This window comes from Myotis davidii, unplaced genomic scaffold (assembly GCF_000327345.1).
Source record: "Myotis davidii unplaced genomic scaffold, ASM32734v1 scaffold1149, whole genome shotgun sequence".
In the NCBI taxonomy this organism is placed as follows: Eukaryota; Metazoa; Chordata; class Mammalia; order Chiroptera; family Vespertilionidae; genus Myotis; species Myotis davidii.
This window is the reverse complement of record NW_006300370.1, coordinates 472,976-500,240: the sequence shown is the minus strand read 5'-3', so window position 1 is coordinate 500,240 and position 27,265 is coordinate 472,976. Positions and strand designations below refer to the sequence as shown.

At 47.5% G+C, this 27,265-nt stretch overlaps 1 protein-coding gene across 1 annotated transcript in view; it reads left to right on the top strand.

Annotated features, from left to right (window-relative positions):
• Window positions 1–27,265, top strand: part of CRIM1 (cysteine rich transmembrane BMP regulator 1 (chordin-like)) — a 136,350-nt gene that overhangs the window by 42,489 nt on the left and 66,596 nt on the right. Inside the window, exons 4-5 of the mRNA XM_015572572.1 lie at window positions 9–73; window positions 22,041–22,162. Coding sequence (XP_015428058.1) covers window positions 9–73; window positions 22,041–22,162 — 187 coding nt within the window. The remainder of the gene's footprint in view (window positions 1–8; window positions 74–22,040; window positions 22,163–27,265) is intronic.

Here is a 27,265-nt window from a genome sequence, read left to right as displayed (position 1 = left end):
CCGTGTGCCCCCTGGATAGCTACGAAACTCAAGTCAGACTCACAGCGGACGGTTGCTGCACGCTGCCAACAAGGTTGGTCTGTCCTCCGTTTATGAGCTTCCTCCTGTCGTGTATGTTAGCATCTTGGGAGGCACAGTTTCAAGCATGCAGTTTGTTTTCCCCAACAACCAGGGAAACCTGATCTTCTCCCGTTTCTGCGGAGAAGTCACTGAACTGTTATTACAATTTGGTATTTACCCGTGTGGTTCCTCGGATCCAAGCCAGATGTTCCCAGGGGCAGTCACTAATCCTCACAGACCCTTCATATCGGGGTGCCATGCACTTCTGCAGGCTGGGAACTGTCCAGGCAGACATGCCCCTCAGGAGGTAGCCAGGGAGGCAGCGAGGTGTCCATCCAGAGCGGGCATGTCATTCGATCCTCTGCAGTGACTCTTATAGGGGCTTGACCATTGTGACCACTAGGATGAAACCCTGCATCATGGAGTTCTCCCCAAGGATTCTTAAAATTTGTAATCACATCTGCCAGACCTATTGCTGGCAGAGGCAAAGAGGAGTCTCTGTTTTTGCAGTACTTTCTGGAGTAACAAACACATCTCTCTTTGGCTTGATGGGGAGGAAAAGGGCTGGCATTCTAGTCGTAGCAGCAGGACATCCACTTAGCCTATAGGATGGGCTCATCCCCGAGCGTCAAGGGCTGCAGGTCTGTAATGAGGGGCTTCCTGGCACCACCATAGAGCTAGCCCTTGGGCTTGGCTTTTGTGAAGACCCTGCTTAGAAACGGGGGGCTTACATCCTGCTCCTTCTAAGATGCTCTCTCGCCCTCTGCCATGACCTTCCCCAGGCCACTAAGACGTCATTTAGACTAAGTCATCTCATTCCTTTCAACTTCTGCTCTACACTTACTATCCAGACACTGCCTCCTTTCACTCTGTCTCCCTCAGTCCCAGTGCCAGGCACTTGGCACCTGTGTTCATTGCATGAATAGTTGTGATTATGCAGCTGGGAGTATCTCTGATCCTTAGTGAAGGTAAGTACCCATTATTTGTCCGTAACTGGAGTAGACTTTCCAGACTTTTCTGATAATTACTTCTGTCTTCTTTCTTGTCTTAAAATACATGAGTTCTTTAACACTGCCTCACCTTTGTCCTGTCCGAGACCCTGAAATTTTCTCCGACATATTTGACATGACTTCCCTGTTCCTTACACTGTATCATAAAACAGATGCAAAGGCTTCTGTGAAGATAATGTAATAGTGGCACAGCCCCTTCTTATGATACGGTGACAGGAGAATTTGCGTGCAGATGCTTGGAAAGGGGTGAAGCATCGTGCAAACATAGGGTATTACTAATCAATAAAGGAAGGGAGTGGAGCATCGCTGAAAGCAGATATCCCTTCAAGGTCTTTATGAAAAGGAAGGTGGCGTGGGATATTCCAGAACCCAGTTAATCAGAACAAAGCCAGTCGTTAGTGAACAAGTCCGCAGTAAGGAAAAGGGACAGCCCTCGTTCACTGCGATCGGGGTAATGTAGGACCATCTGCGCGTAGGAGGCACGCCAGGGGCTCCGAGTGGGTAGACGCTACGGGAAGACCTCTTTAATCTCCGTTGAAGAAGAAACATTTTCTCACAGCTAATGATGTGCTGTAATGAATTGGGCTGCTTCCTGAGATAGTCTGAGCTCCCTGGAGCTGGAGACGGTTCTTTCTGTCTGGATGGCCACCTGCCAGGAATGCTTAGAAGAAATGTGATGTTGGAAAGGAGGCTCAGCTAGAAGCCGTCCGTCTTTCTCTCCAAGCTCCTGTGAGTCTGGTAAACATAAACCTTAGGATGGTTATTACTGTAGGGACGTGGTTTTTTGACTTTGCATTCGGAACTAAGGCGTGGTCAGTGGAAGGTGCCTCTGATGAAAGGATGGGGAACGTGGAGAAGGAAGTAATTCAGGCTCCCGCTGTAAATTATTTGCAGGGAAGGGCTAAGTTCTCACAGCTCTTTAGTTTCCTGTGCTTTAGGTAGTCGGTGACCCCTGCTTCCCGCCCCCGCCCCTTCTCCACATACATCCTGTGTTTCCACCTGACATGGCCCCTCCCCGAGCGCTCTCACGCTCCCTGCCTTTTGCATTTGCACAGCTTTCACTCCTTCTGGATTGCAATTCCCTCTCTCCAAAGTGTTCTCTTAGTCTTCAGCCCCAGTGGATGACTTAGGTGTACCTCCTCTGCTCCCTTTTAACTTAATTCCCGTGCATCTCTTTATCATAGCACTTGAATAATACATAACATTGTTGATTCTTTTTGTCAGCTTTCCCCCCACTCTGTATGATTCTCAAGGGAAGAGATTATTTTAGAGGCTCTAGTACCTGGAATAGGATTTGATGTATACCAACCTACATTTATTGATGAATGAACGAACGAACAAATGAATAAACAAATGCGCCCGCTCGTAGGCATAATGACTTATATGTTGAAGAAGAGGAAAATTATCTTCCTGCCTTGGCTCACTTTAAAACCCTGCAGTTTTTCATCAACCCCCTTCTTAATGGCCCAGTTCTCAATACTTTATAAACCATCCATTCCAAACACCAAACTCACCTTTCAAAGCACAGGGTGCCTTTATCTCTCCCTTCCACCTTTTCTAATATTTTTCATCCTGCAGGACTCCAATTAAATCCCACTTTACCCACAAAGGTCTTCATGCTTCAGCCAACTCCCATCCCACCCCGTAGGAACTCCCAAAATAGACCTGCCCATGTGGCAGTTCATCATATACTTCCTTGCATTGTTCTTGGTGTTACATGTATTAAGTCTTGTCTCACCAACAAAAGGATGTTTCTAAGGTCAGAAATTGTGTCTTTCTTTTCCTCTGTGCATGCAGTAAATACTGAATAATTGCTAAGTGCAGAATATGTTCAGACTGTGGCTTAACCTAGTTTAGCATATTACATAGGTTCCTCCTTTCTAGGGAGGACAACAGACAAGTCATACTTTGACAAGAGAATTAAAAACCCAAACAATCATGTGGAAATGGAAATAGAAAGAAGAGAGCTTCGTAGGTAGTAATAGTGGTAGTATTTTAAGAGGGGGGAAAAACAAAACAAAAAAACAACGTAACTTTGTTCCTATGTATGAACCATGGTCAAAATTTGCTCTGATAAGCATGATGTTTAGATATAAAGAAGATCATTGTAGAGCATGTAAAATCCTGTTATGATTATTTGACCTTTACCAGCATAATTGGAAAGAGCATTGCTAAGAATTTAGAGCCATCTTAGATAACACTGATTATGTGGAGAATTCAGAGGGGAAAGGCCCTGTGCAGTTAGGACAGCATCAGATGAAATACCAAAGTTTGGCAGTTGAGACTCACCTTGGGTGAGAGTAACCACCCTTTTTGTAAGGATGTATTATGCCTTCCACAGACTACAAAAGGAATGTGTGGACTTTCTCCCACCGTATCTTAAAAAATAATCCTCTCCCTCCTTCATTTCCATCTGAATGGAATTGCCATTCCCAGTGAGACTATGTCACCTGTTCAGGTCGTTTGCTGCCCTGTCTCGGGGTGAGTCCTCGCTCAATTTGTTAATGTTTTTTAGAGTTGTCTCTTTTCAGTTCAGTCATTCACTCAGTTATTCGTTCATTCATGAATTGAGCCCTCACACGTGACAGACACTGGCTCTAGATGTGCCTTTCACACGTGGGTATCCCCTTCCGTGTCTGCCCCTGACCACTCTGGTTTTCCCACCTCCCCCTGCCCTTTCTAAGCACAGGTTATGCCGTCGTTCCTGGCTGCATCTCTTCTTTTTCATAATGGCCCATCATCCTGTGTTTCCCTCTTTTGCGGTGTTTCATCCTGTTCAGACGTCATGCTTATGTGATATAATTAGCTTTTAACCATTTTTAGTTCTTCCCTCCCTTGGCTTGGTTTAGGTTTCCAGGCTCCCTGCCAATTCTTTCCATCCTTTTCTCTTCTCTTGGCACTGGACCGTGTTGGGAGCTCTGTGGCAGCTCATCACACCTTTCAGAAGGTAGTGGAAGGGAGTGAGCGCGCTGGGTTATACATTGGGCCTGAGCACTGCATGATGACAAGAAGGAGACATGGGACTGTCCATGTGGCTCATGGCACTTGAATGTCTTTGGGAGGCCTTTTGTATGTGTGCGTGCAAACACCTCCAAGCAAAAGGAAGCTTACAGCCAGACAGTTCGGGTAGTCACTTTGATCCCAATGACGTCTTTGCAGAGAAGGAAAAACAAAAAATTCTGTAAGTAGCACGTAGGTAGCAGTACCAAAGACAGCTTAACTGTGTACTGTGCCTTGCTGTTTACAAAGCATTCGCTTTGGTTATTCTCATTTTATTGTCATCCAGCTCCATGAGGAACTTACGGACATGAAAACGGGTTGAGAAATACATGACTTGTGCACAATCATAAATGTTCTCTGGTACAAGGGACAGGGCAGCTCCAAGTCTTGAGCCCACGTTCTTTGATTCAAAGTCCTGTGCTCTCACTGCATTTTTTTTTTTTTTGATGATTGTGTGTGTGTGTTTTAAGTCAAGGAAATATATCAATGAATATGAATTCAGGTCTCAATGAATGTGAATTCAGATCTCATCCACCTACTTATTTATATCAGCATAGTACATATTAACACGATATACGTATGCTTCAGTTACTCATTGCTGTGTAACAGGCCACCATCAAATGTAATAGCTTAAAACAATGATTTATTATTTCTCACAACAGTGTGAACTGGGCGGCTCTTCTATAGTCAGCTGACAGGTCCTCCTCATCTGAGGCTGGGAGGTCTACAGTGATGTCACTCACATGTCTGGGAACTCAGTTGGGATGGCTGGGAGGCCCCGTTATCTGAAGGCAGAATTGAGAGGAAGTAGCAAAGCCTTCAGAGACCTCTTAGAAGTCACACAGCACCCCCCCCCACCATATTCTCTTGGTCAAAACAAGTCACCAGGATAGCCCCGATTCAAAGAGCCGACAATAGATCCCACAGGAGAAACGGCAAAGAACCTGTGGCCATTTTTTAAGCTGCCACAGCATAGGTTTAGTCATGTAGGTGCTCGTTAGATTCCATTTTCTGGTTGTAGAAAGTGGAGGGCTGCAGATATGTGACCCTTTCCCAAGGGGATGTCCTTCTGGCCCTGGGGCTCGTGTCCTCAGGTGTCCTTCAGGCAGCCTGGTGGTTCAGCTCTTTTCCCTACCTTTCTGGCTCTCTCTTCCCTTGCCCATCAGCAGTTCACCTGGGAGCAGACTTGCTCGAGGAGCCTCGGAGCACCACCTCAGCTTTAAGCCTCATTTAGCCAACCTTTCTTTTTTAACTCGCCTCCTTCAGGAATGTTGTGACTACCTAGTTAAACTCAGTGCTCTCTCATCACCCGAAGGGAATGCTCCAAGACCTGCCTAATGAAACCAAGTCAATTCCAAAACAAACCCACAATAAAACCTTTCAAAGGTGTTGCATGGAAATTCTCCTCTATAGTGTTTGATTCAGTAATGGTTGTCAGAGGGAAATGGACCCACCAGATGGGTAGATGGTAGACCCAGCCTGGGCTGTACACCTGGGCATCCCATGTTCTCCTGTGCCAGCCAGCCCTGCCCTCAGCCCCGGGGGGCTATTTCTCCAGAGAGCTCCTAGGACACAGTTTTTGTCTCTACACTCCTCACTCTTTGCTATCTCCAGTGTGTGTGCCCGATTTTACAGAATCTTCCCTTGACCCCTGTAACTTTTCACCAGTCTTTTTAGATACAGGCTTCCAGGGTAGACATTAACTAGTTAAAAAGCTAGACAGTATTACCTCTCTACATTATTCACTTTCACTGTACCTCAAATGATGTTTTCAGTACCCTGTGCATTTTGATTTGTTACATAACTATTTTTATATTTTTATTAAGATGAATGAGGGTCATATGTTACTGACAGTCACCCTTTCTAAATTTATTTTAATGAGATTTGTCCCAAACTTTTTGTTCCGAAATGTTCTGTTATCAATTTCTGTCTATAAATAGGCATTTCTTAAAAGTTATGGAGAAAAACCCAATCGGATTGTTTTGTGGTGGAAATAAGTCATTGTTTATAGTGTTCAAACTTAAAATAGGGTTTCTCCTGCCCGAGCCCAGCACAGCGAGCCCAGCTCCCTGGCTCCGGCCTCTCCGACTAAAATGTCCCGTTCTCTTTCAGAACCTGTACCCGGAACAGTTATCTCTCTTGCTTTCTGAGACACACACACTCTTCCCCCTCCACCAGGGGGCAGGTTGTATTTTATTTTTAAATCAAGATATAGAAACATGTTAAACTTTTTCTTAGTCCAGTCCTAGCCGGTTTGGCTCAGTGGCTAGAGCAGCTGTGGGCAAACTACGGCCTGCTGGCCGGATCCAGCCCGTTTGAAATGAATAAAAGTGAAAAAAAAAAAGACTGTACCCTTTTATGTAATGATGTTTAGTTTGAATTTATATTAGTTCACACAAACACTCCATCCATGCTTTTGTTCCAGCCCTCCAGTCCAGTTTAAGAACCCATTGTGGCCCTCGAGTCGAAAGGTTTGCCCACCCCTGGGCTAGAGCGTCAAACTGTGGACTGAAGGGTCCCAGGTTAGATTCGGGTCAAGGGTACATGCCCCGGTTGCCGGCTCGATCCCTAGTGTGGGGCATGCAGGAGGCAGCCGATCAATGATTCTCTCTCTTCATTGATGTTTCTATCTTTCTCTCCTTCTCCCTCTCTGAAATCAATAAAAATATGTTAAAAAAATAAAAGAACTAGTCCAAAAGAATTAAAGAGTTTCTATGATATGTTAGATAAATGTTGACTGCTACGTGACTTTGTAGTGGAAATGTAGTTGAGCCTGAACCATAGAGCTTACACAGGTGCGCGCGCGCACACACACACACACTCTTCCCCCTCCACCAGGGGGCAGGTTGTATGGCTCTCCCATTTCAGAGCTGGATCCTCACCCGAGGAAGAGCCCTGCCCAGTGAGTGGCAGAACCAGGCTGTGTGCTGTTAGTACAATCCACCCCAGGCAGCCCTGTCCTGTCAGCCTGATCCCCTTCCTAGCCCCACTCAGAAGGCTTAACAGTCCATGTCCTATACTTTGCTGTGTTGTCCTCTGTGAGCGAAGTACATGTGAACAAACTGTCCAGCGCCTAAAGAATCCTCCACGCATCACGTGGCACCGTGCAGAGAGCACCTGGCTGAAGTTGAGCGCCAGAATCCAGGCCCCTTTCTGCATGAACTTGGACACACCTCTCACTTCCTGTGTGTCTGCTTTCTTATCTGTGAAAGAGGGAGGAGAGGAGGGATTTGATGACCGCAAAAGTAACTTCAACCTTGACATTCTTTGACTTTCCCAAACACTTTAGCGGGGAGGAACCCAGGCCGCTGGCAACAGGAGACTCCTGGGAAAGGAAGGAGAAGGAAAGTTTTAGAAAATCCCAGTGTCCCACAGATAATGGGGAAATACATGATTTGCATAGTGAGAGGAAGGGGAGCAAGTCCAAATGAAGTCATGAAAGAATGGTGGTTACTTTTCTCATTTTTTTCACTAGGAAACCTTAGAAATGGCAAAATGAAATAAACGATTAGACTAACGATTTAAACCATAGTCATCAGCGCTGGTTGAATTGTAGAGCTAGGTGATAATCCAGTAAAGTAGATTGCCCGTTATGTTTTTTAAATATACCTATGAATAGATAGTTCCTTATAGAGCAGATGCAGAGGCGATCTGACCAAAGGCTGAATTCATGGTGTAAGGCTTTACTCTTAGAAACTGCTTTCCAGTAGAACGTGGTTCCTACCAGCTGTACTTTCCCCGAGGTTCTGTCTTTGTCTCTCTTCCCTGTGACTCCTTTTCATTTAGCTCTTCCACATTCTTACTGGAGTGTTCTGTATTTCACACTAATTTACACACAAACACATAGGCACACAGAGCATTGCCTTCGGGAAGGAGTTTTAGATTCTTTGTTCCTAACTTTGGTTGGACCATCACCTCCTTTTTCTCTTTAAACAAAAAGCAACCTGCTGAATTAAGTTCCATGTTTTTGTTTAAGCCTCAGTTTTGTTTCTCTCTTACAAGACATTCACCTTAGAACACAATTTCCAACTCGCACCCTGTTGTTTTTCATAATAGCTCCAAACTCTAGGTCCAGGAAGTGAAGTAAGATAAAAGGAAGGATTCCAACCCCATTGTAGCTGGGATATGTCAGGTATACAGGCCACAACCAGAGCAGCAGGGAGGAACTCACCTCTGTAACATGCACGAGTTCATACTGCTACTTCACGTGGAAGATCAAGGATGCTTCGTTCCCATTCCTCGGTCCTGGCTTCTTGGTGCGATACCGTGTTTTGGTGACGGAATCTTAGCAGATTGCTAGCACACTGCTTCTTGTGAAGGATGCAGATATTTCGGAAAGGAGCTTCCAGAATTCACAGCCTGAAGTTGACTCATACCGGATGAAGCCAGCGGAATGGAATCTTTGGCAGATCGTCTCTTCCCTTCAGAAGCACTTGAGTTGAATCGGAATGACTCTAACCTCAAAGCTACAGTGAGTGAAAACAGGGTGCAGATTGGAAAGTGCTCAGGGGGGACCTCATGGAAGACAGAGAACATGGGGCTTGGTGTGGGGAACAGCGACGAATAAGAGGCACACGGCTGGAAGGAACTCGACAGCTTAACAGCTTAACAGATATCACCTCGGCCAGTTCCAAACAGCTTCAGGCCTTTGGAAAGTGATAAGAGAACAAACACCAACGGAGTAGTCTGCCCTCAAGAAAATTAATGGGTGGCTTTGTACCAAATAAGAAAACCTGAATTTAAGAAAAAGCCATAAAGTAATAATGCCAGCTCTACGTCCAAAGTAAGAAACCAAGGACCTAAAAAAAAAAAGCACACAGGAAATAACTAGTGATAATTTTTCATATCCCTCCCTATTTGCCTGTATTTTTAAATCTTAGAATGGCACAGTTCCCATCTTACTGAGAACTCGGTGGATTTTCTTATTCCTCGGCTCCAGTAATGTTTGAGTCATCCATTGCTTCTGAGTAATAGTGGTGGAGGGACAGTGTCAAGAGTGCTTTCACTTTGTTTGCTAACCTACTTCCACTTGGGTGGTTGAGCTTCCCAGAGCTGCTCAGTCGGCTCTTATCTCCAGCGCCTCAGCCCATCATTCTGCTGTTTAAGTCTCTATGAGGGTGTTGGGGGGACGGGGTTGAGGATTACACAGGGTTGGGAACACGGGCACATTAGCCCAACCAGGCACATATGTCCGAGCCTGATCCGGAGGGTGGCTTGGAACTGAGATATTTTTTTTTTTTATCATAGCACTGGAGCACACCCTAGTTCTTTGAGATGGTATTAAGCTCTTTAGATCACTAGGTAATATGTACTGTAGGCCCATATGCTTTTAATACCATGTTAGTTGATTGAATTGCTTGTATAATACCTACTTAAATAGCCAGTGGAAATTGGCCCTAGAGATGCATTTTCACAAGGACATTATCAAACCTGATAATTAATTATCATGTTCATCCATTCCCAGGACTTTGTCTCAAAGAAGATGGCACTTAATAATAGTTTTTGTTTCCTGTGTTTAACGATCAGTCTGTTGGTAGGCAAATTTCTCTCATTCACTTCACTTTTTTGGTGGTTTCCTTTCATTTGGATAATGTATCCAGCTGCTTTTAAGGGGACACGTAAAATTATACAATATGTAAAATATGCATTAGCATAGCACAGATCTGAACCATTTCTCTGACTCCTGACATGCTATCATGGTAGCGTTCTCTCAGTTTTTAAACACATGCCGGGGGAAAGTTTGGAAATGTATTCGAAGCCCTTCTTTCTCAACTAAGAAAAGAACATCTATTCTGTTGCCCTCTGTCACAGTAATTTTTGGCCCAAAAGAGCAAGTCATCTCATAACTAAAAAAGCCAGAGTCTATATTAAACTCCGATGTTTTTAAAACAAAATAGTTGTAGGAATTCCATGTTGTTATTGGACGTATCCCCAGATGGAGGAAGCTATGCTTTCCTAGAAGTAGAGCCCTTGCCCGCTGGAGATGAACTGTCTCCCGTGCAGAGACGTTAATCTGTCAGTAATTTGCTTCATATGTGGAAGCCCTGCGCTTCCTTCCCACGCGCCTTGGGCCTGTGTTCACCGTGAGGTTGACCAGCGTCTAGTGTACAGTTTTATTTTATACGGGCTTCAGTCCTGAAACAAAACTCAGGGCTCTCCCTCTGCCTTCATTGGCTTACAGTTTGGTCTGAGTGGGCCTGGCCGTCACCAGAGCCTAAATACCTGCCCGCTGACTGTCACTGAAAGACTCGACTGTGAATTCCATTACACTTGCGGGAAACTCGGAAAGCAGACTCCACCGCATGGATCGTGCGAACCCTGCCCAGCCCCGTTGATGTTATCATCCTCGTGGCACAGGCCACCAGAACCACGGTGCCACACAGCTCTGCAAAAGTGTATTGGGAAGTTGTTTACATCACAGATAAGCAAACCTAAAATGTTAAAATCCTCCTTCTTCTAAAAATGCCGACCGCACCCCCAGATTCCACAGCATGTGTTCCACTCTTCATTTGCACCTTTACGTTGGGTGGGAGTGACCGGGTTCCTCCTCGCTGTGTAGACACAGTTTGTAGAGGGCTTGGGGTTCTGTTCGCCCAGTAGATATGTAACCACTTAACCGGGACCCTGGAGGTCAAGGCAGCTAGTTTCTCTTGGACTTCATGCTCCGTCAGCGTAGCATACAGACGGCCGCCTTTTAAATGCTGTCTTCCTGACTTTGCCCTTGTTTGGAAAGGAAGGAAGTTGTATCTCATGGCTCTTGTGATGACGTGATCAAGTGCTTTGATTTCCATAGCGAGACCAGGGTTTCTTGAAGAATCTTTTGACACTTCCTAAGACATTAGATCAGGGGTCCTCAAACTTTTTAAACAGGGTGCCAGTTCACTGTCCCTCAGACCGTTGGAGGGCCGGACTATAGTTTAAAAAAAAAACTCAGAACAAATTCCTATGCACACTGCACATATCTTATTTTGAAGTAAAAAAACGGGAACAAATACAATATTTGTATTTGCATGTGGCCCACGGGCCGTAGTGTGAGGACCCCTGCAGTAGATTGTGTAGGTTTTGATGGTAAGGATGCACCTTATATAGTGCCTAATACAGGTAAATAACATATGCTTTTAATTACATTTATAGACAGTTCATCTGCGGCAAGTCCTACCATCAGTGGTTTTGGTGTGTTCAGGGAACACATTTTTGAGTGTTTATCTTGTGCCAGGCATTGTACTACCTGTTGGGACTAAGATGTCGTCACCAGTGTGAAGGAGCTTGCAGTCTAAAGGGAAGGCGAACATGTATAAATCACCAGTACTTAAACTGCTACATGCTTGAGAAGTAGCAGTGTGCAAAAAGGGAAAGTAACCTCACAGAGCAAAGGGAGATTAATTCCCGTTCGGAAAACTGTCAGTTTTGACTTTTGAACGGAATCTTTAAGCATGAGTCAGAGTTCGGCAGATGGAGAAAGAGGAAAGGGCATTCTAGGCTATTGGCGTCATTGCTTTTTAAACTTTTAATATGTTTTGCGACTTAAGACATTCTAATCCCACCTATCTTCATGATTCAAGAAGAATAAAATTCATGACAATCGTTTTCTCCTCAGATGACCTCCTCTTTGCAAGACTGCATCCCTTGTTTAAGATGTTTTCCATTAAAGATGCTTCTCGGTGTGATAGGCAGGCTCCCTTAGTAGCCATCCCTGGCCAACCTCTCTAGCCACGTCCCCTGCAAGCCCCTCTACAAGGCCCCCCAGTCCCCTTCCCAACTTAATATGCTCCTGGTGGGCTGAACTGTTTGCTCCAGTCTAGACACACTGCAGTCTTGCTTGTTTCTGTACATTTGACTAGGTTTTCCCCTCTTCCCGGAATGTCCTCCTCTCCGCCCCCACGCCTCCCCACTTGATGGACACTTCGCAGTCTGTGCCCCTCACACTGCTGTGCACGGGTCCACACAGCATCAGCTGTTTATCTTTGGCCTCTGGTCAGAAAAAGCGTCCTGGAGAGGTGGTCCTTCGGGGTGAGTGGAGGTTTGCCATTGACGTGAGGAACTTCAGTGTTGAGGACGTAGGACAGCTACTGCTGGGCGTGTGCTTCTCCCCAGCAGCCCCCGGCAGCACAGAGGAGGAGGTCATTGGTTTGAGTCGCAATTTGCAGTTGGCAGCCTTGGGACTGAATTTGACTGTGCTGCGCCCCCCCCCCCAACATGTTTTCCTTTTGCCTATTTTTTGGGGGGGGGGGCATCTTTAGATTACTCATCAACACTGAAAAACTGGGAGGCTTTGCTTGAAAATCTGGCTTCTCTGGAGCGTTTGGAAGGTATAGCTGTAACACTGCCCATCTAGTTTCTATGTGGAAGGAGTAGTGATGCCCCCTGGAGCAGGGACCCTCTTGAGTTGTCTGGAGTAGCTCTGCGCTCCAGGACTCCTGCCCAGCTCCTGCAGACTTCAGGTTTGCCGTCTCCGGGCTTAACTAACTTAGGGTTGGGGTTCAAGGGGCCAGATGCAAACGCAGGTTAAAGGGGCAGGACGTTTAAAGGCATCATGAAGATGGTGGTTCAGGTAAGCCCCAGGGGTTTGGGGCTGTCTCATTAAGGAGGTACACTCCGGACCAGGCCCAGACTGAGGAGAAAGGGAAGGATCTGGGGAGGAGAGGTGCCGGTGCCGTGAGGGTGAGGAGTCAGTGCGGGGGAGCACACGGATGAGAGAACAGGGTGAGCCATGTGATCAGCGAGCAGGATGTTCCACTTGAGAGAGTTCAGAGCGTTGTGGCCATCGGAGTGAGCGGTGAAGGGGAGCGGGAGCCAGAGTCACTGGATTCCAAAAAGCGGGTGAGGTCTGGGTGACGAAAATGCCTTTCCCGCATAGGCATGAAGCCGTCCAGCTTATAATTACATGAAACAGCTAGCAGGCGTTGAGTGCTTCTGTGTCCGAGGTGCTTTGCACGTATCCGTTTATTTCATCTACATAGCAGCCCTGTGACATATTTTAATGACCTTGGCTTTTACATATGGTACAGTTGAGGCTTAGGGAGAGGACGTAACTTGCCCGAGGCCATGTGGCTCCTAAGGGGCCAGAGCTCAAGTCTAAGGCTGATGTGAGAGTGCTATCTCTGGACTCTCCCCTCTCCCCCCCATAGGCAATGGGTAGGAGAGAGAGGAGAGAACCACGTGGGGCTGCTCGCCAGCGGCCAGCCTGGAGAATGCCCACCTCCCGTCTGCCCAGGTGAACAAGTAAGGGGGAGGGGGGCAGTTTGCGGTCTCCCTGGAGGCGCTGCCAGGAAACAGCGTTTTCAGGCGAACCAGGTGATGAGTAGGAGCGGGCTGAGTGGTGCCCTGTGTGGTGGTGTTCAGGTGTTGAGAGGTGGTCCCCACAGGAAAGGTGGGGAAGGCAGAGGAGGCGGCGTGGAAGGGCGAGTCCCGGGAGCAGAGCAGGACTCTGGGGATGCACCTTCCCTCGGGGACCGGAGGCCGGAGCGTCCTCACTCTGCACTGATGACCAGGATGAGAGGCCCGGGGCTTGGCAGCCCCGCGCGCCCAAGCGGACACGGGCTTAAAGGCAGCTGCTTCAGCCCTGCGGGTAAAGGCAGCTGCTTCAGCCCTGCGGGCCCAGCAGGCGCTGGAGGAGCGTTAGCAGCCCAGGCAGCAGCGCTTCGCTCACGTTTTCAAATAGACGCGTTGTCCTGACGTCATGGTGGTGGTCTTCGCTGGCCCCGGGAAGGGGGTGGGATAGTCCACATCCCACTGTTCCCCCGTTTGTGGTTATGTGTTCAGCGCCTCCCTGAAGGGAAGGCAGGGCCTGTGTGCCCCCGGCCGCCATGCAGCTTAGTGCCCTGTCTGCACTCAGCAAATGGGTGCTCACAGCTAGTGAACCCCACATCCCAAAGCATGCGTTTCTCATTTCTCGTGCAGTCGGCAATCCTGGCTCCGAACAGAGAATGCCTCATGTTCCTCTATTAAAACTTACTCTCCACATCCAAACCCGCTCCTCCTCCTTCCCAGAGCACACTGTGTCCCTCCTTTTTCTGACTGGTTTTCCTGCGCCTCTCCCCTGCCCCTTTCCACCCTCCCCACCACAGCCTAAGGAAGGAAAGGCTGAGAGCTCATTGCTGGGACTGGGTCGTGAACAGGTTGTTGGCTGAATGGAGTGGGGTTCAGGGAGCCTGCCGGGTCTCAGGTGTCCCGTATTTCTTTCCACGGGGCCCTGGGAGTCCTCTCAGCCATGTTTCTATGCCTCTGGTTTTCCTGCCACCAGGATTGAGTCCTTGGGAACGTCCCCAGCTCTCTTCCCCAGCCGGTCACATCCAGGCAGCAGGGCAGTGTGTGCAGTGTGTGTCATCGCTTTCTCGTTGCCACACCCACTACCAGGGGGCGTGGTTCTAGAAGATAATTTTATAAATCCTACAGGAACCATGTGGGCTTGCAACTTCCATTTTCCTACAGTTTCTACCACTTTTGCTTTTAACTTAGCATAAGTTTCCTGCGCCACATCCTAGCCTGGAGCGGGGAGCTGTAATCACCGACTCCTTGACACAGCTAGGAAGAGGAGAGCGTTGTTATTATTACTAATGCCTGGAAACACAAAGGAACACTTTACCTAAAAGGTGTCCCCAAATTCACACAAGAAGTAATTTTGATAGAAAACACAGGTTTATAATGAAAAATTTTAAATTTTTTATTGACTCATAAAGTATACAGTATAGGGTTATGTATGGAATAGCATATCGGGTAAATGGCCTCCACGGCTTTGCTGGCACATACGCACTCTTTTGTTATTTCCTGAGCAGCCGTGTTTTCCGTGGAGGCCATTTACCCGATATGCTATTCCATACATAACCCTATAGTGTATACTTTATGAATCAATAAAAAATTAAAAAATTTTCATTATAAACCTGTGTTTTCTATCAAAGTTACTTCTTGCGTGAATTTTGGGACATCCTTTAATAGCCTCAATTTATACCTCCCCTGTAGTGGAGCACATCCTCCAATTGCACCCCTCTCCCCTGCTTCCCAGGAAAAAAATATAACAACACCCAAAAATGCAGAGGGGTTTTGCTGTTGACTGAAAGGAAAGTGAAGAACGCACCATTTCTGAGTGGGCGAAATGAGAGATCATCTAGGAGTTAGCTTGAGCAAAGGGGGAGGAGGTTTGTGACTTAGTAGTAAATCTCCCCTGGGGAGACATGAGAAAAAGTATAACCCGAAGAAACCTCCGTGGGGAGGAATACAGTTTTCCATATGGTAGTTGGACCCTCGGGCGGGAAACCCATTCTTTTGGGATGTTTTCTTTGCAGCCTCTTTTTAAAAGCGTATACATTCCTGAAAGAGTTAATAAATGTAATTAGGAGAGAGAGAGAGAGTACATCAGATTTAAGTAAAGTTGGAGCTACTTTTTACAGAATAGGGATGTTCTATGTGTCAGTGTACTTTCTGTTCCTGATAGTTATTTCATTAACACACCGTGTGGAATCCTAGTAGTACAAGTACTTTGCCCTTTTAATTCTGTGTTTATCCTTGTTTCCTGATGAGAAGAAGACCTCACCTCCCACATATGAAGAGTGGTTTTGATTTATGGGCACTGGTTCTCCCCTTTTGAAGGGCTCAGGCACTCAGTTCAGACATGGGATGAAGCCAGTGTTGGGAGGCATCGTTTACAGAGGACCTCTCAGGGTCATTTTTTTCTCCAGATATGGGCAGGGATTTGGATGTGCTTGGGGAACGTGAGGAGTCTGATGGTTTGCTGCTTCCAGATTTCCTCCTCTACCCAAGGAGTTAACTGTAGGGGATGTTAGAATAACATTTTACTATCAGCTCTGCATGGCGTCCCCCACGAGGGCACATTCCAGGGCGCCCCTGTGCTTTGATGAATGGCATGGGAGTAGCAAAGAGGACTCCTCTGCCCCACGGCCCCTTCTGGCAGTTCCCTATAGTTTAGTATCCTCCACGGTTTCTCTCGTCCTTCTGGCAAAACAAACTATTGATTCTTCTACTTAGTAATGAAGCCCTAACTTGGTTAGGTAAGACAGCCTAGCGATACGAGACAGTATGTGGGGCATATTGCTGCTTCTCCTGCATAGCTCGGTCTTCTTTCATAGGAAAGAAGAAAGAACAGTGGATGTCTAAGTAAGTATACTTACACAGTGTCTGTGTAAGTATACTTTCCCGCCTCCCTCCCCCCCCCCAAAAAAAAGAAAGAAAAGAAAAGACCAAGAAAGCTTCAAAGAGAAGGCCCGTTCTGAGCTGGGTGTGAAGGCTGAGGCTCTTGCTGCCAGGAAGAGATCAGCATGGGGCATGAGGCTGTGGTCTGCTCCAGGGACGGGGTGCAGGCAGTAAGTAGGAATGGATGGGCCAGAATCAGACCGTGGCAGTGATGGGAATGGGGTTGGCAATAAGAGAACCGTGGGATTTTATAGTTAGAAGAAAGCTCATTGTGATCCAACCATCTCGTTTTATGGCTGAGAACACGGAGCATCCCAGAGTTTAAGTGGCTTGCTAGTAGTCACCCCTGTTCTGTGTGTGGCGGGGGTGGGGGCAGGGGTGATTGTGTTGGATAGTAAATTAAGTTGTTCTTTTCTTTACTGCGCCTGACTCACAGGAAGGAGTCTTTATTGTAAATGATCGAGAGCAAATGCTCCAAATCCTCATTCTCATTAAGATGTTCAAACTAGTTGACCTTGGCTTTTCCCAGTGGAAGGTGCCAATTCAGCTACGGTGACTGAGAGCCTGCACCGGCAGGAGTCAGTTCTCAGAAAGTTGGTCCTAGATTCCAGTGGGATCCCCTGGAGAGCTTGTTATACAGGCAGATTCTGGAGCCCCGGCCCCCACTTGCAGAAGAACAGTCTTTGTGTTTAGCACTCTGCTGTCCGCATTCCAGACCAATTCCATAGTCTTTCCCTCCACACACTGATGTACTTATCAGCTTGCCATCTAAAACTGATAAAAATAAAAACTGTAAAACCAATGCATGGTCTAATCTCTGACTTACTAGCCATGAAAAAAATATTCATTCCAGATTATTGTTTGGATGCCTGGATCATTCGATGTTTTCCTTTACATGACAAAGACTTGTCCCTGGCGCTAAGGGAATTCACAGGAGTAAAAGGGGGACAGCAGAGTGCTAAACACAAAGACTGTTCTTCTGCAAGTGGGGGCTGGGGCTGGCCTAGAGAGACAGATGGGCTCTAGACAGACACCTGGAGAGGAGCGGGTGGTGGTGATGGACTGGGTAGGCAGTGCGGCCTGGGCTGGTTTGGAGAATAAAAAAGTAGGATTTTGATTTTGTGGGATGAGCAGGTACACTCCAAGAGTTCAGTACCCCTGGGTACTTCTGAAGGTCAGAGGAGGGAAGAAAGTTAAGCCTGGCTGCTCCTTGATCAGAGTTGGCCTTGTAGAGTAGGGGGTCTTAAGCTGTGTGGAATTCACCAGGGGTGAAGAAGAGGCGGGGATTTTAGGCGTGTGGACATCTGAGCTGTGGTACAGGATGATACGGGGCAGGGGAGGGTAGATGGAGTGAATGGCATGTTGCCATTGTTGTTCAGCTGCGGGGCATAAGGAGGAACCAGTGGAACCCGAAGCTGAGAGATAAGGAGTGGCTGGACTAGAAGCCCCTTGTAAGCTGTGCCAGGACCCTGGCCTCTGGCCTGCCTGGGACTCTGTGCAGACCAGGGAGCAACCGACATGAAGCATAAGTGTGCACTGCCTCTCAGAGCCTCCTAAGGAAGGGAGTGCCCTCTAGGGGCCGAGATGATGTCTGAATGCTGCTCATCATTGTTCTTGGGCACTCGGATGCCCAGTGAGCTGAATCCATGACCTGTTTGAGTGAGAAAAAGACAGCTTAACCAATCCGCCTGGCTGCAGCTGTGATTACATTATGCAAACATTTATTGATATGCCACCTTGATTGGTCATTATCTTAATACTGAGGTGAATGTTAGAGGCTTGAATTTTCTGGCAGATTGCAGATACAGGTTCCTTCTTGTTTAAAAGGCCTCAGCGCATGTATTGTATGAGTCTATTTATAGGAACTGCCCAGAATAGGCCAACCCATAAAGACAGAACATAGAACAGTAGGTGCCAGGGGCTGGTGAGGCTCAGTGGAGAGTCCAGGGTTTCTTCTCGAGGTGATGGAAATGGTCTGAAATTAGGTAGCGATGATGGTTGCCCAACCCTGTGAACATAATCCACCGAATTACACACTTTTAAAGGGGGCGAATTTTATGCTATGTGAGTTTCATCTCAAAGCTGTTATTTAAATTTTTTTATTTATTTATAATTCGTTTGAGCTCTCAGCACTTCTGCTTCAAGGTATCATGCTGGTGTCCTTTTATTTTTTTACAGTATAGAAATCTCACCGCTTTCCTTCTCACTTTCTTTCATTTAGTTAATATTGTCCCCCTTTTACTCATCTCCTGTTCTGTTTCATCATTAAAAAGTATTTCTTTAACGAACCTACATGGTAGATCCAAAGAGAGCTTGTGGGAAGATGAATTATGTGAGTCACCACAAAACAGTGGGAGGAGGGCCTTGAAAAAGTATGGAGTTCTTTGCGGCTGGCCTAGAAAGACAGATGGGCTCTAGACAGACAGCTGGAGAGGAGGGGGTGGTGGTGGTGGACTGGGTAAGCAGTGCAGCCTGGGCTGGTTTGGAGAATAAAAGTGTGGCTGTAGCATAAGGAAAATGAAGACAAATACCAGGAGAGAGAGATTGGGGAAAACGGTATGTGGGCCTGAGGGTGTTGAATGCAAGGCTGAGAAGTTGACCAATCAAGTGAGGAGTAATTGAAGATGTTAGACTACAAAGTACAGGCGCGCTGAGCCGTAGGATGGATATGGCATAGTTTTGGGAAAGGAGAGATTTCGGTGAGTGGGGACCAAGTTAGAGCCTAGACATTGAGAGAGGGAGGGTTTCAAAAGTGAAGGATAAGGAGTGACATCAGTTTAATAAGTGTCTCTTCCTCGAGTTAGTCTGCTGTCCCTCCCACGAATCCACGTTTTCTCCATCCTCTTGCTTGCTCTTATTCAGCCATTGGGATAAAAGGTAGGAGGAAGATTGGGTGGAGGAGGGGAGGGCAGTGCAAAAAAAGAGAAGAAAACTGAAGAAAAAAGGTGGTGAGGACAGGGTATAGTTTGCATGCTTCAGTTCTGTAATTCAGCGTTTCCTTTTCATGACTTGCTGGAAACAAATCTAGTCTCTTCGTGGAAAACACAGGACAGGAGGTCTTCTTCACTTTCAGGTCACTGGGTGGTCTGTGCCTCCCTAGCCTCATTAGGAAAAGGGAAGCTGCCTACCTCCCGTGCCGGTAAACCAGAGACTCTGGGATAATTTTATTAAAGCCTTTTAAAGAATACATTGCCCCCCCTCTAATTTGTAGACATAATAAATTTCCTTGGCAGATGAGGGTCCCGGTGACGTCCCCCATTTGTTATCTGACAGAGTGAGTGTAGACATAAGGTAACTCATGGCCGCTGCATTCTGCTGAACTGTGTGAAATTGCTATTCAGCTATTTTTCAACCTGCAAAAAATTGGCTGTTCCATAACGTTTCAACCCCAGAGCTAGTTGCTTGATAGTTATCTGCCACGAGCCCAGACTTTCACCTTTTCTCAAGAATTTTTTTTCTATATTAAGGGGCTAATGATCGTTAACATCTGCAAAGTCTCAAGTTTGGGGGAAGCTGTGAGAAGTCAAAAGAAGGCAACAGATAGGGAGAGTTTGCCAAGGGAGATGCAGAGAAGGGGAAGGTGCGGAGAGGAGGCCGGCAAGCAGACGCCAGGACACGGAGTCCTTGGACCTTTCACATGCACTCACTCTGGTTTAGAAGCGAAACTTCAGCAAAAGGGCTTCCCTTTTCTCAGTGGCTTCGAGGGCAGTTTTGTACAGCGTCGGGGCTTCTGAAACATGCTAGCGACACCCGGACAACCGAGGCGAGTCTCTAGGAAAACAAGAGATGCTTGAATGTTGGGACCTGGATCAGATGTTAAAGGGCAAAGAGAAGACGCAGAGCCACTTAGTCATGGTTCTCGGGTTGGTGCGATTTCCGACAGCCTAGCAGAGAGCCAGGCACATAAGGGCACATACTGTTCAGTAGGAAGGTCACTGAAGGGTTGAGGACAACAGGTGAAGACACATTTTTTGGGTTGCTTGTATGCTCTTTGGAGTTTAAATTAGAATGATTGGGCGAGAATGTGAATCCCAGCTGTCCTTGCAGGAATCTTTCATTGTAATCATATCCAGATAGTGGGATCTGGGTAGGGCCTCCCAATGATTACAATTTATGTCATTATTTTAATGTAAACAGTTTATTGCTACTGGACTGTTGCAGTGCTATGGTTATGTGCTTAATGCTGCAGGGACTGGGCGTGTAAAAATGAAAGACGAAAGGATAACCCTACTGGGGACTAAAAGCCCAGTTCGAATCGACTCGGTCCTGTAGGTGATTGTCCTGTAGGAAGACAGATTATACTTCGAGAGCTCCCAGCTCCACTCACAGAAAACAGGCAGACATTTATTGTAAACCATAAGCAGAAATACCATTGAGCAAAACCTTAATTGTCTAACACCCGCTTCTCCCAGAAATCCAATGTAGCCGTCACCCCCACGGAAGAAGCCTGAGAGGCCGGCCTTGGTCTTCTACACCTTCCCAGTGGCTTTCATGGTCTTTGGTGCGGATTTTAACTTCCATTTGTTTCCTTTTAGTTCTGCAGTTCACTAGAAAGGCAGTTAAACCTCTGGACCTGATACTGAGGTACTCGCGGACTCCAGGAATATTTTAATTTACTAGAGATCTGAAGAACGATAGATGAGCAAAGTAGTCACTTACCTAAGAAGGGGGTCAACCAGAGTTCATGAATGCGCCCATAGTCCCTCCCTGCTGGCAGCCTTACCTTCTCCTCTCGCCCCCACCTTATGTAAACACCCACACACTTCCTGGAAGGTGTCTTCTCAGAGGAGATCTTCCTTTCACTTCCGTCTACCTGGGAACCCCCTTCATCATTCTCTCCACCCTCTGACCACACTTCCGCCCCCCAGAGATCCCAGGGCCGGGCTCCCTGCTCCTCTGCTGTATCACATTCGCATCCTGACACCCTGCTGCTGTGCGCTTCTTCTTCCTGCCTCCTGTTTCATTCTCTCAGACCAGCAGGCGGTGGACCACAGGGCTTTCTCCTCTGATTTTTACCTGCCGCTGTTTTCCTGTGTGTAGGCCAGTCTCACAGCAAGCGTTGAAGTCGTGGGTGCGAGCCCGCTGAGCTAGCTTCAGGCCCTCGAGCGCCTCATTCGTGCAAGTAGTGAGAACGGCACACACAGCACAGAAGACCCCAGATTAAGACTGTCCTCTTCCAAATAGCGTTGCAAAGCCCACTTACAGAAGCTCAGGCCCTTCATATACAAAGAGCTTCTGAGCCTCCAGTGAGGGTCTGTTTCCTCTGTTAGACACAATTACAAATTAACTAGTGCGGCGAGGGTGCGACTAGATACACAGAAGAAGAAAAAAGAAAAGAAAAAAGACTGGAAAGCCAATAACTTAATAGTTGAAAGGAGAGCCAGAAAAATCTCTGGGAAATACCTACAGGTCAGCAACAGAGCAGCAGCATGGCACTGGGGAGCCCAGCTCTGCGGTGACCGAGGGCCTCGGTGATTTATGGGGTAACACAATGCATGCCCATAACAATGGCCCTGAGTCCTCAGCAAGATGATATGCTCAATGCTGGTCTAGTTAAAGAAGAAATGAAGTCATGCATTTATTTAGGAATATTTCTGTCAAAATGGTAAACATTTAAAATCTGGGTGTAATGTAGATGAGTCTTAGTTCTCTGGAATGCAAATTATGTTGGAGCCCCTCCTGCCTCCCCCCTCCCCAGTGACACCGGATCCACAGGAGCAGGGTCAGCCCGTGGAGTTCCCTGGCCACAGCCACTTTGTGGTCTCCCGACTTCTGTGTTGTTGTTTATTCATGGGGTTTTCCTTCCCTTTTCTTTGGTTTCAGATGCGAGTGTCTCTCTGGCTTATGTGGTTTCCCCGTGTGTGAGGTGGGATCCGTTCCCCGCATAGTCTCCCGTGGCGATGGGACTCCTGGAAAGTGCTGTGATGTCTTTGAATGTGTTAATGGTACGTGGGGTCTCTTGTTCTCGGAGCGTGGACATTGGTGCTGGAGGAGGAGGGAGGGTTCCATCCAGCCGGTTCTGCCTTTTATATGGCAGGGGATATACACAGGGACTCGATGACAGACACTTCCTCCCAAAGGAGGCTTGGTTATGGTCCCAGCGAGCGGTAAGGGACATTAGGGAATCATCATCCCACCCATCAGAAAGAGAATTTTGGAAATGTAATAGCACATTGCACGGAGCTGTCATATTCTGCAGTTTCAGGAGCATGGCAATTTTAGGATTTAAAAAAAAGAAGATGATCATAGAACCTGTGATCATATTGCTCCTGTCATCCTCCCCTCATCACATGGCTGCCAGGAGGCAGTGGATGGAACTGACACCCCAGGGGAGCTGCCGCAGGTTGAAACAGAAAAGACATTGTTCCCCCAGGCTCACATTTTTCTGCTTAGAGAGGACATCTCTGACTGGGGCTTGTTCACTGGCATTGGCCTGCTTTCAGTTCGCGTCCTGTGGCCCAGAAATAGGATTCTCCGGTCACAGGATTCCTTCAAATAGAATCCTCCTCTCCCTTCCACCTTGCGTGAGAGGGCTCGGTGTTTGGGGACAGGGCGTTCATTGAATTTAGATGCTGGGAAAAAGGGGAACCTAACCCAGGCCCCTCCATCAAGATTTTCAGAAGAAACAGAGTGAAACTCAACTGGCACGTCAATAATTATAGCGCATTGCTTCATCAGTACCTAGACTTAACAAGGAAAATGAAGATGGACTGGGACACATGCAACAAAATTGCACATACTGAAACATACCAACGCCTGCCCATAAGAAATCAGCTCAGAAGATTGTCCGCCCTTCTCCCAAGCCTCCCCTCCCCCACAAGAAAGGTTTTAGGATAGTTGAGTCTTGTTCCCTTGCGCCCTGTAGTGTTTTAGTCCAGTGGTCACATGTTGTTTTGTTTTGCTTTGAAGAAATACTTGCAAGATGGCTTTGTGGTTAAGAGAGAACAAACGACCTCAGTTTCCACATCTGTAAAATGGAGTGAATGACCCTAAATGGAGGTTTTACATGTGAAGCACTTGTAATTGTCCCTCAAGAGCAAGCAGTCTTATTATTTTGTATTCCCACCTCCTGTTCACATCCATAGACACTGTCCTGGACATTCCAGGGAGTAGAGAAGGTGAGGTGAGCTTCCTGACCTAAAGACCTCCATCCCTCTCTTCTCGATGCTTCTCCATAGCCATGCAGCCAGGAGTAGTGTCTGCTAAACACCAGCAAATGGCCCAGCAGACTTGTTTGCTCTGGTGCCACTGTGGTTTGATGGATTGTAGGTGCTTTTCTGTGAATATTTAAGTCATACCATTTGAGATGGAAATAGTAGCTCCTGACCCTGGGCTCCCAAGCATCTCAGATGTGCTCACCACCCTGCAAGTGTGGGTCCGTCTCACTCTGGAACCCGAGCTGCCAGAGGCCGGAAGTCTGTCCTTGCAGTCTGTCCTCACATCTGGGCTGTTAGCACACCGTCTGCCTCACGCAGGGCACCCAGGTTTAGTTGGGAGGGTGCATGAGTGATCTGACTCAGACCATCTTAGTTCCCTCTAGAGGGGGGCTGTTTTAATGCCAGCCCACGGAGGGGTTCGTTTGGGGGGGTCCTCCATCTTCTGCCCTACACTTGAAGCTTAAGTCATTTGTCCACTGGAAGTACCAGCTCTGGTGCCCAGTTTGCTGTTGTGGCCCCTGGATGGCCTTGCTTCTTTCCTTGCTTGGGTGTAGGAACCCAAGCTTCATGCCTTTCTTCTCTGGATGTGGACGTTACGTCTCGCTCCGATATGACTCGGACAGGTAGTGACCACATCCCCACCTCAGGGGCCTGGGCTCATCTCCAGGGCCTGCCCTGTGTGGAGCCTCACTTTTTATAGGGCTCTGAGTTCAGGAACAGGTCGTGCCATCTGCCAGGAGATGATGTTGAGACGACAAAGCACAGTTACAGTGTTTCCAGGGCGCCTCTTTCTTGCCGTCATGAGCTTGTTGGATGATCTTCGTCTCATCTCTTGTCCTGCTATCAGTGTCACTATTGCTCTATTAATCATTCATTTGTAGATGAGAGTAGAAACTATAATACTGTATTGTTTAAGGACATTCTGTCTCAGAATCCGTCTTTGACTTCTTTAGGCATATATAAGCACATTACGCACACCTGCCTTGCACGCACACAACATACACACGTAAACACACATACTCGTATGGGTGTGGATGTTTATTTATTTGCCACCTAGTGCCCCCGGAAACTCTTACTGTTGTCGTAAGTTTACCATCAAAGGATATTGCATATCAGAGATTTGTTATCATCACCTAGAAAAGCAGAAGTCTAGTGTGTGTGTGTGTGTGTGTGTGTGTGTATGTAAAGCCTTGTTTAGACGCAAAGGATTTGAGGCAACTTCACAGTGAGAACAGGTACAATGATGTGGTAAAATATGAGTGAAAAAGAGAATCGGAACCACACAGGTTAGTACATAAAGGTTGAAAGTGAAGGGCAAAAAGAAAGGACCCACAGTAAGCAGGCCGTGAGCATCCACCTGTCCAGCCGCTGGAGTTCAGCGTCAGGCAGGCTCCCGACCTCCCGGCCGCCACAGTGAAAAGGGAGACGGAGTCAGGCCACGGGGCAGGGCCGCACTCTCCTCACATGGGAACTGGAGACGATGCCGTCGGTATTGTGCTCTGTGGCTCTAACACCAATACAGAAACCGGTTTCCTGTGGCTGCTCTTCTCAATAAAACACAAACGCAAACTAGGAAAACGCAGCTCAGGGAAAGCAGTTCTAGGGGATCATTTGGACACACAGCTGGAACCTAGATGCCTGTGGCATGGTCTCTCCACTTGGAGATTTCCCCAGCACGGAGGAGTGGAGGTGGGACGAGCCCAGCTCCGAGGGCGGCGGGTGACTCACTGTAGCAAACCCACATGCAGAAACGGAGGTCATAGGGCTGTGCTCCGTTCCCGAGCTGCCCTCCAGATGACCCACGTGCTTATCTTATTGTTTGTGTGTGAAAACACAAGATGACAAAATGGTCACAGAGAAGTCAAGAGCTCCTAAGCTTCGAAAACGTTGGCCTGGACGAATAGATGGACAGAACATCCTCTGTAAACATCACCTCCCTTTGCGGTTTGGTTTGTTTTGGTTTGGTTTTGGCGGAAGGCCGGGAGGGTTGCCAACCAGATAGTGACAGGTTGTGAATGCTATTCTCCGATGAGGGCCAAAGGCAGGACTCGCGGGGTGTTGGTGAACGAGTGCCCTGTTGTTTAGAAACCAAAGGAGCAGATGGTGTGCTTGAGCCGCTTTTGTGTAAACGTAGAAATCATCAAAATCATCACCTACAGGATGGTTTTCATAGCCGGGGTGGAGCAACCCCAGACATCCTTCAAAAACCGGTTCTGTGTCCGCTCCAGCCCACACACAAGCTTTCATCACCTGTCACCTGGCCGAGTGACGCCTTCCTCAGAGGGGTATGTGCTCTTGATTCTGTCCCAGGGCACCTGTTGTCCCACCCTGGCCCACCCCTCTCATCCCTGGGGGCATTAGGATTGGAAATCTCAGGGGTCCAATGTGAAATACCATTTGGTGCCTGAGATATGACCAGTGGTCCACTGTGCCTGACAACAATCTAAATAAAACAGAACATTTTGGTTTGAGAGTCATAGCTAATCCCTGACTCTTCCAGCCTCAGAAATTACCACGTAAAACGGAGCCATCACAGGAGAACCTTACCCAGTCAGCGTGACCCGCCTGCAAAACTTGGGCCTAGAAAACTCAGACCTGAAGACTGTTAATAAGAAAATTAGTGCAAAAATATCTACTGAGAAACCATCGTCTGTATAGCAGTAATGCTCAGTAATGTGTCTGGGGACGTACTCTTCAGAGTCATGGAAAGCATATGGCATTTTGAGAGAACATAGTCCACCTCATATGCATGTATTGAGTGCCCAGCCTGTTCCTGGGACCTTATCAAGCTAATGTTGCTTAAGAGTGATACACTATTTAGCAGTCCTTTACAAGTATTGCTCCTTTTTCCCTATCCCAAAACAATACCTGCTTGGTGTACTCCAGCACACAAACTCCCTCCTCCCATAGGGGGGGAAAGGTTTTTATCCATGAACCCAGTCCTTGTGAGTGTTTGTTTGCTGTTGACCTTCAGGGACATGCTCAGAGGTTCCTCCTCTGTGAACACAGTGGTCCCACTTTTGGCCTGTGCTGTCCACCCACTTGGCTTCCTGGTCGGCTCACCCCCAGGGAGCTGAGAGCAGAGGCAAGGAGAGCAGAGGCGAGGCACTAGCGGTGTTCTGCTGGGAGATTGAAGAGAAGCAGCAGCGCTGTACCCCTTTGGATTTATTCACTGCTGATACGAAGTTCTGCATTTCAGCCTCCCCTTCATTAAAATTATATCTCTCTCCCCAGCTGCCAATCAGCATGACTTGGCAGACAGTCCAGGTTATTGACAGTCAGTACCACCAGGCTGGCTCTCCTTCCGGAGTTCTGGAATATATTAAAGAGGGAAGAGGGGATCTCGGAACTGGGAAACAACATTTAATTGGGCAGACACGGAACAGGAAAAGTCGCTACAAAGACGCTTGGTATGCATCTCTGTGCTGAAGAGTACAGATGACATAGCGAATTCCTTCTTCGCAGTGTTTTTTCTTCTCCGCAGCCATTTAAGTGGCCCTCTCGTAGAGGCTGTGATCTTCTCCATGTCTCCCCGCTGGCTGAGTTCGCACCCTTCCCGGGCAGGTGAAGGCGGGACTGGCTGCTGCTCCTCAGAGACCACAGCCAGCCTCTTGGGCATGCACTTTCCTGAAGAGCCTCTATCCATCTCTCAGCATCAAACAGGAATGTCATTATGCTGTGTGATTTGTTATTTTTTTGTCCTAAGGAATTGACCGTGTTTTCTAGGCCGTGTTTTTGGAGACTATCCACGCCTCCTAGTCCCCACTCCCTGGCTTTCTGGGCGTTCACTAGTGAAACCTGACTGCCCCAGACTGCACATCAGCCCACCCTCCTGCTTACGCTTCTGCACGCCTCACCGTAAAAATAGCTTCATCGGAACCGCTGTGTCCC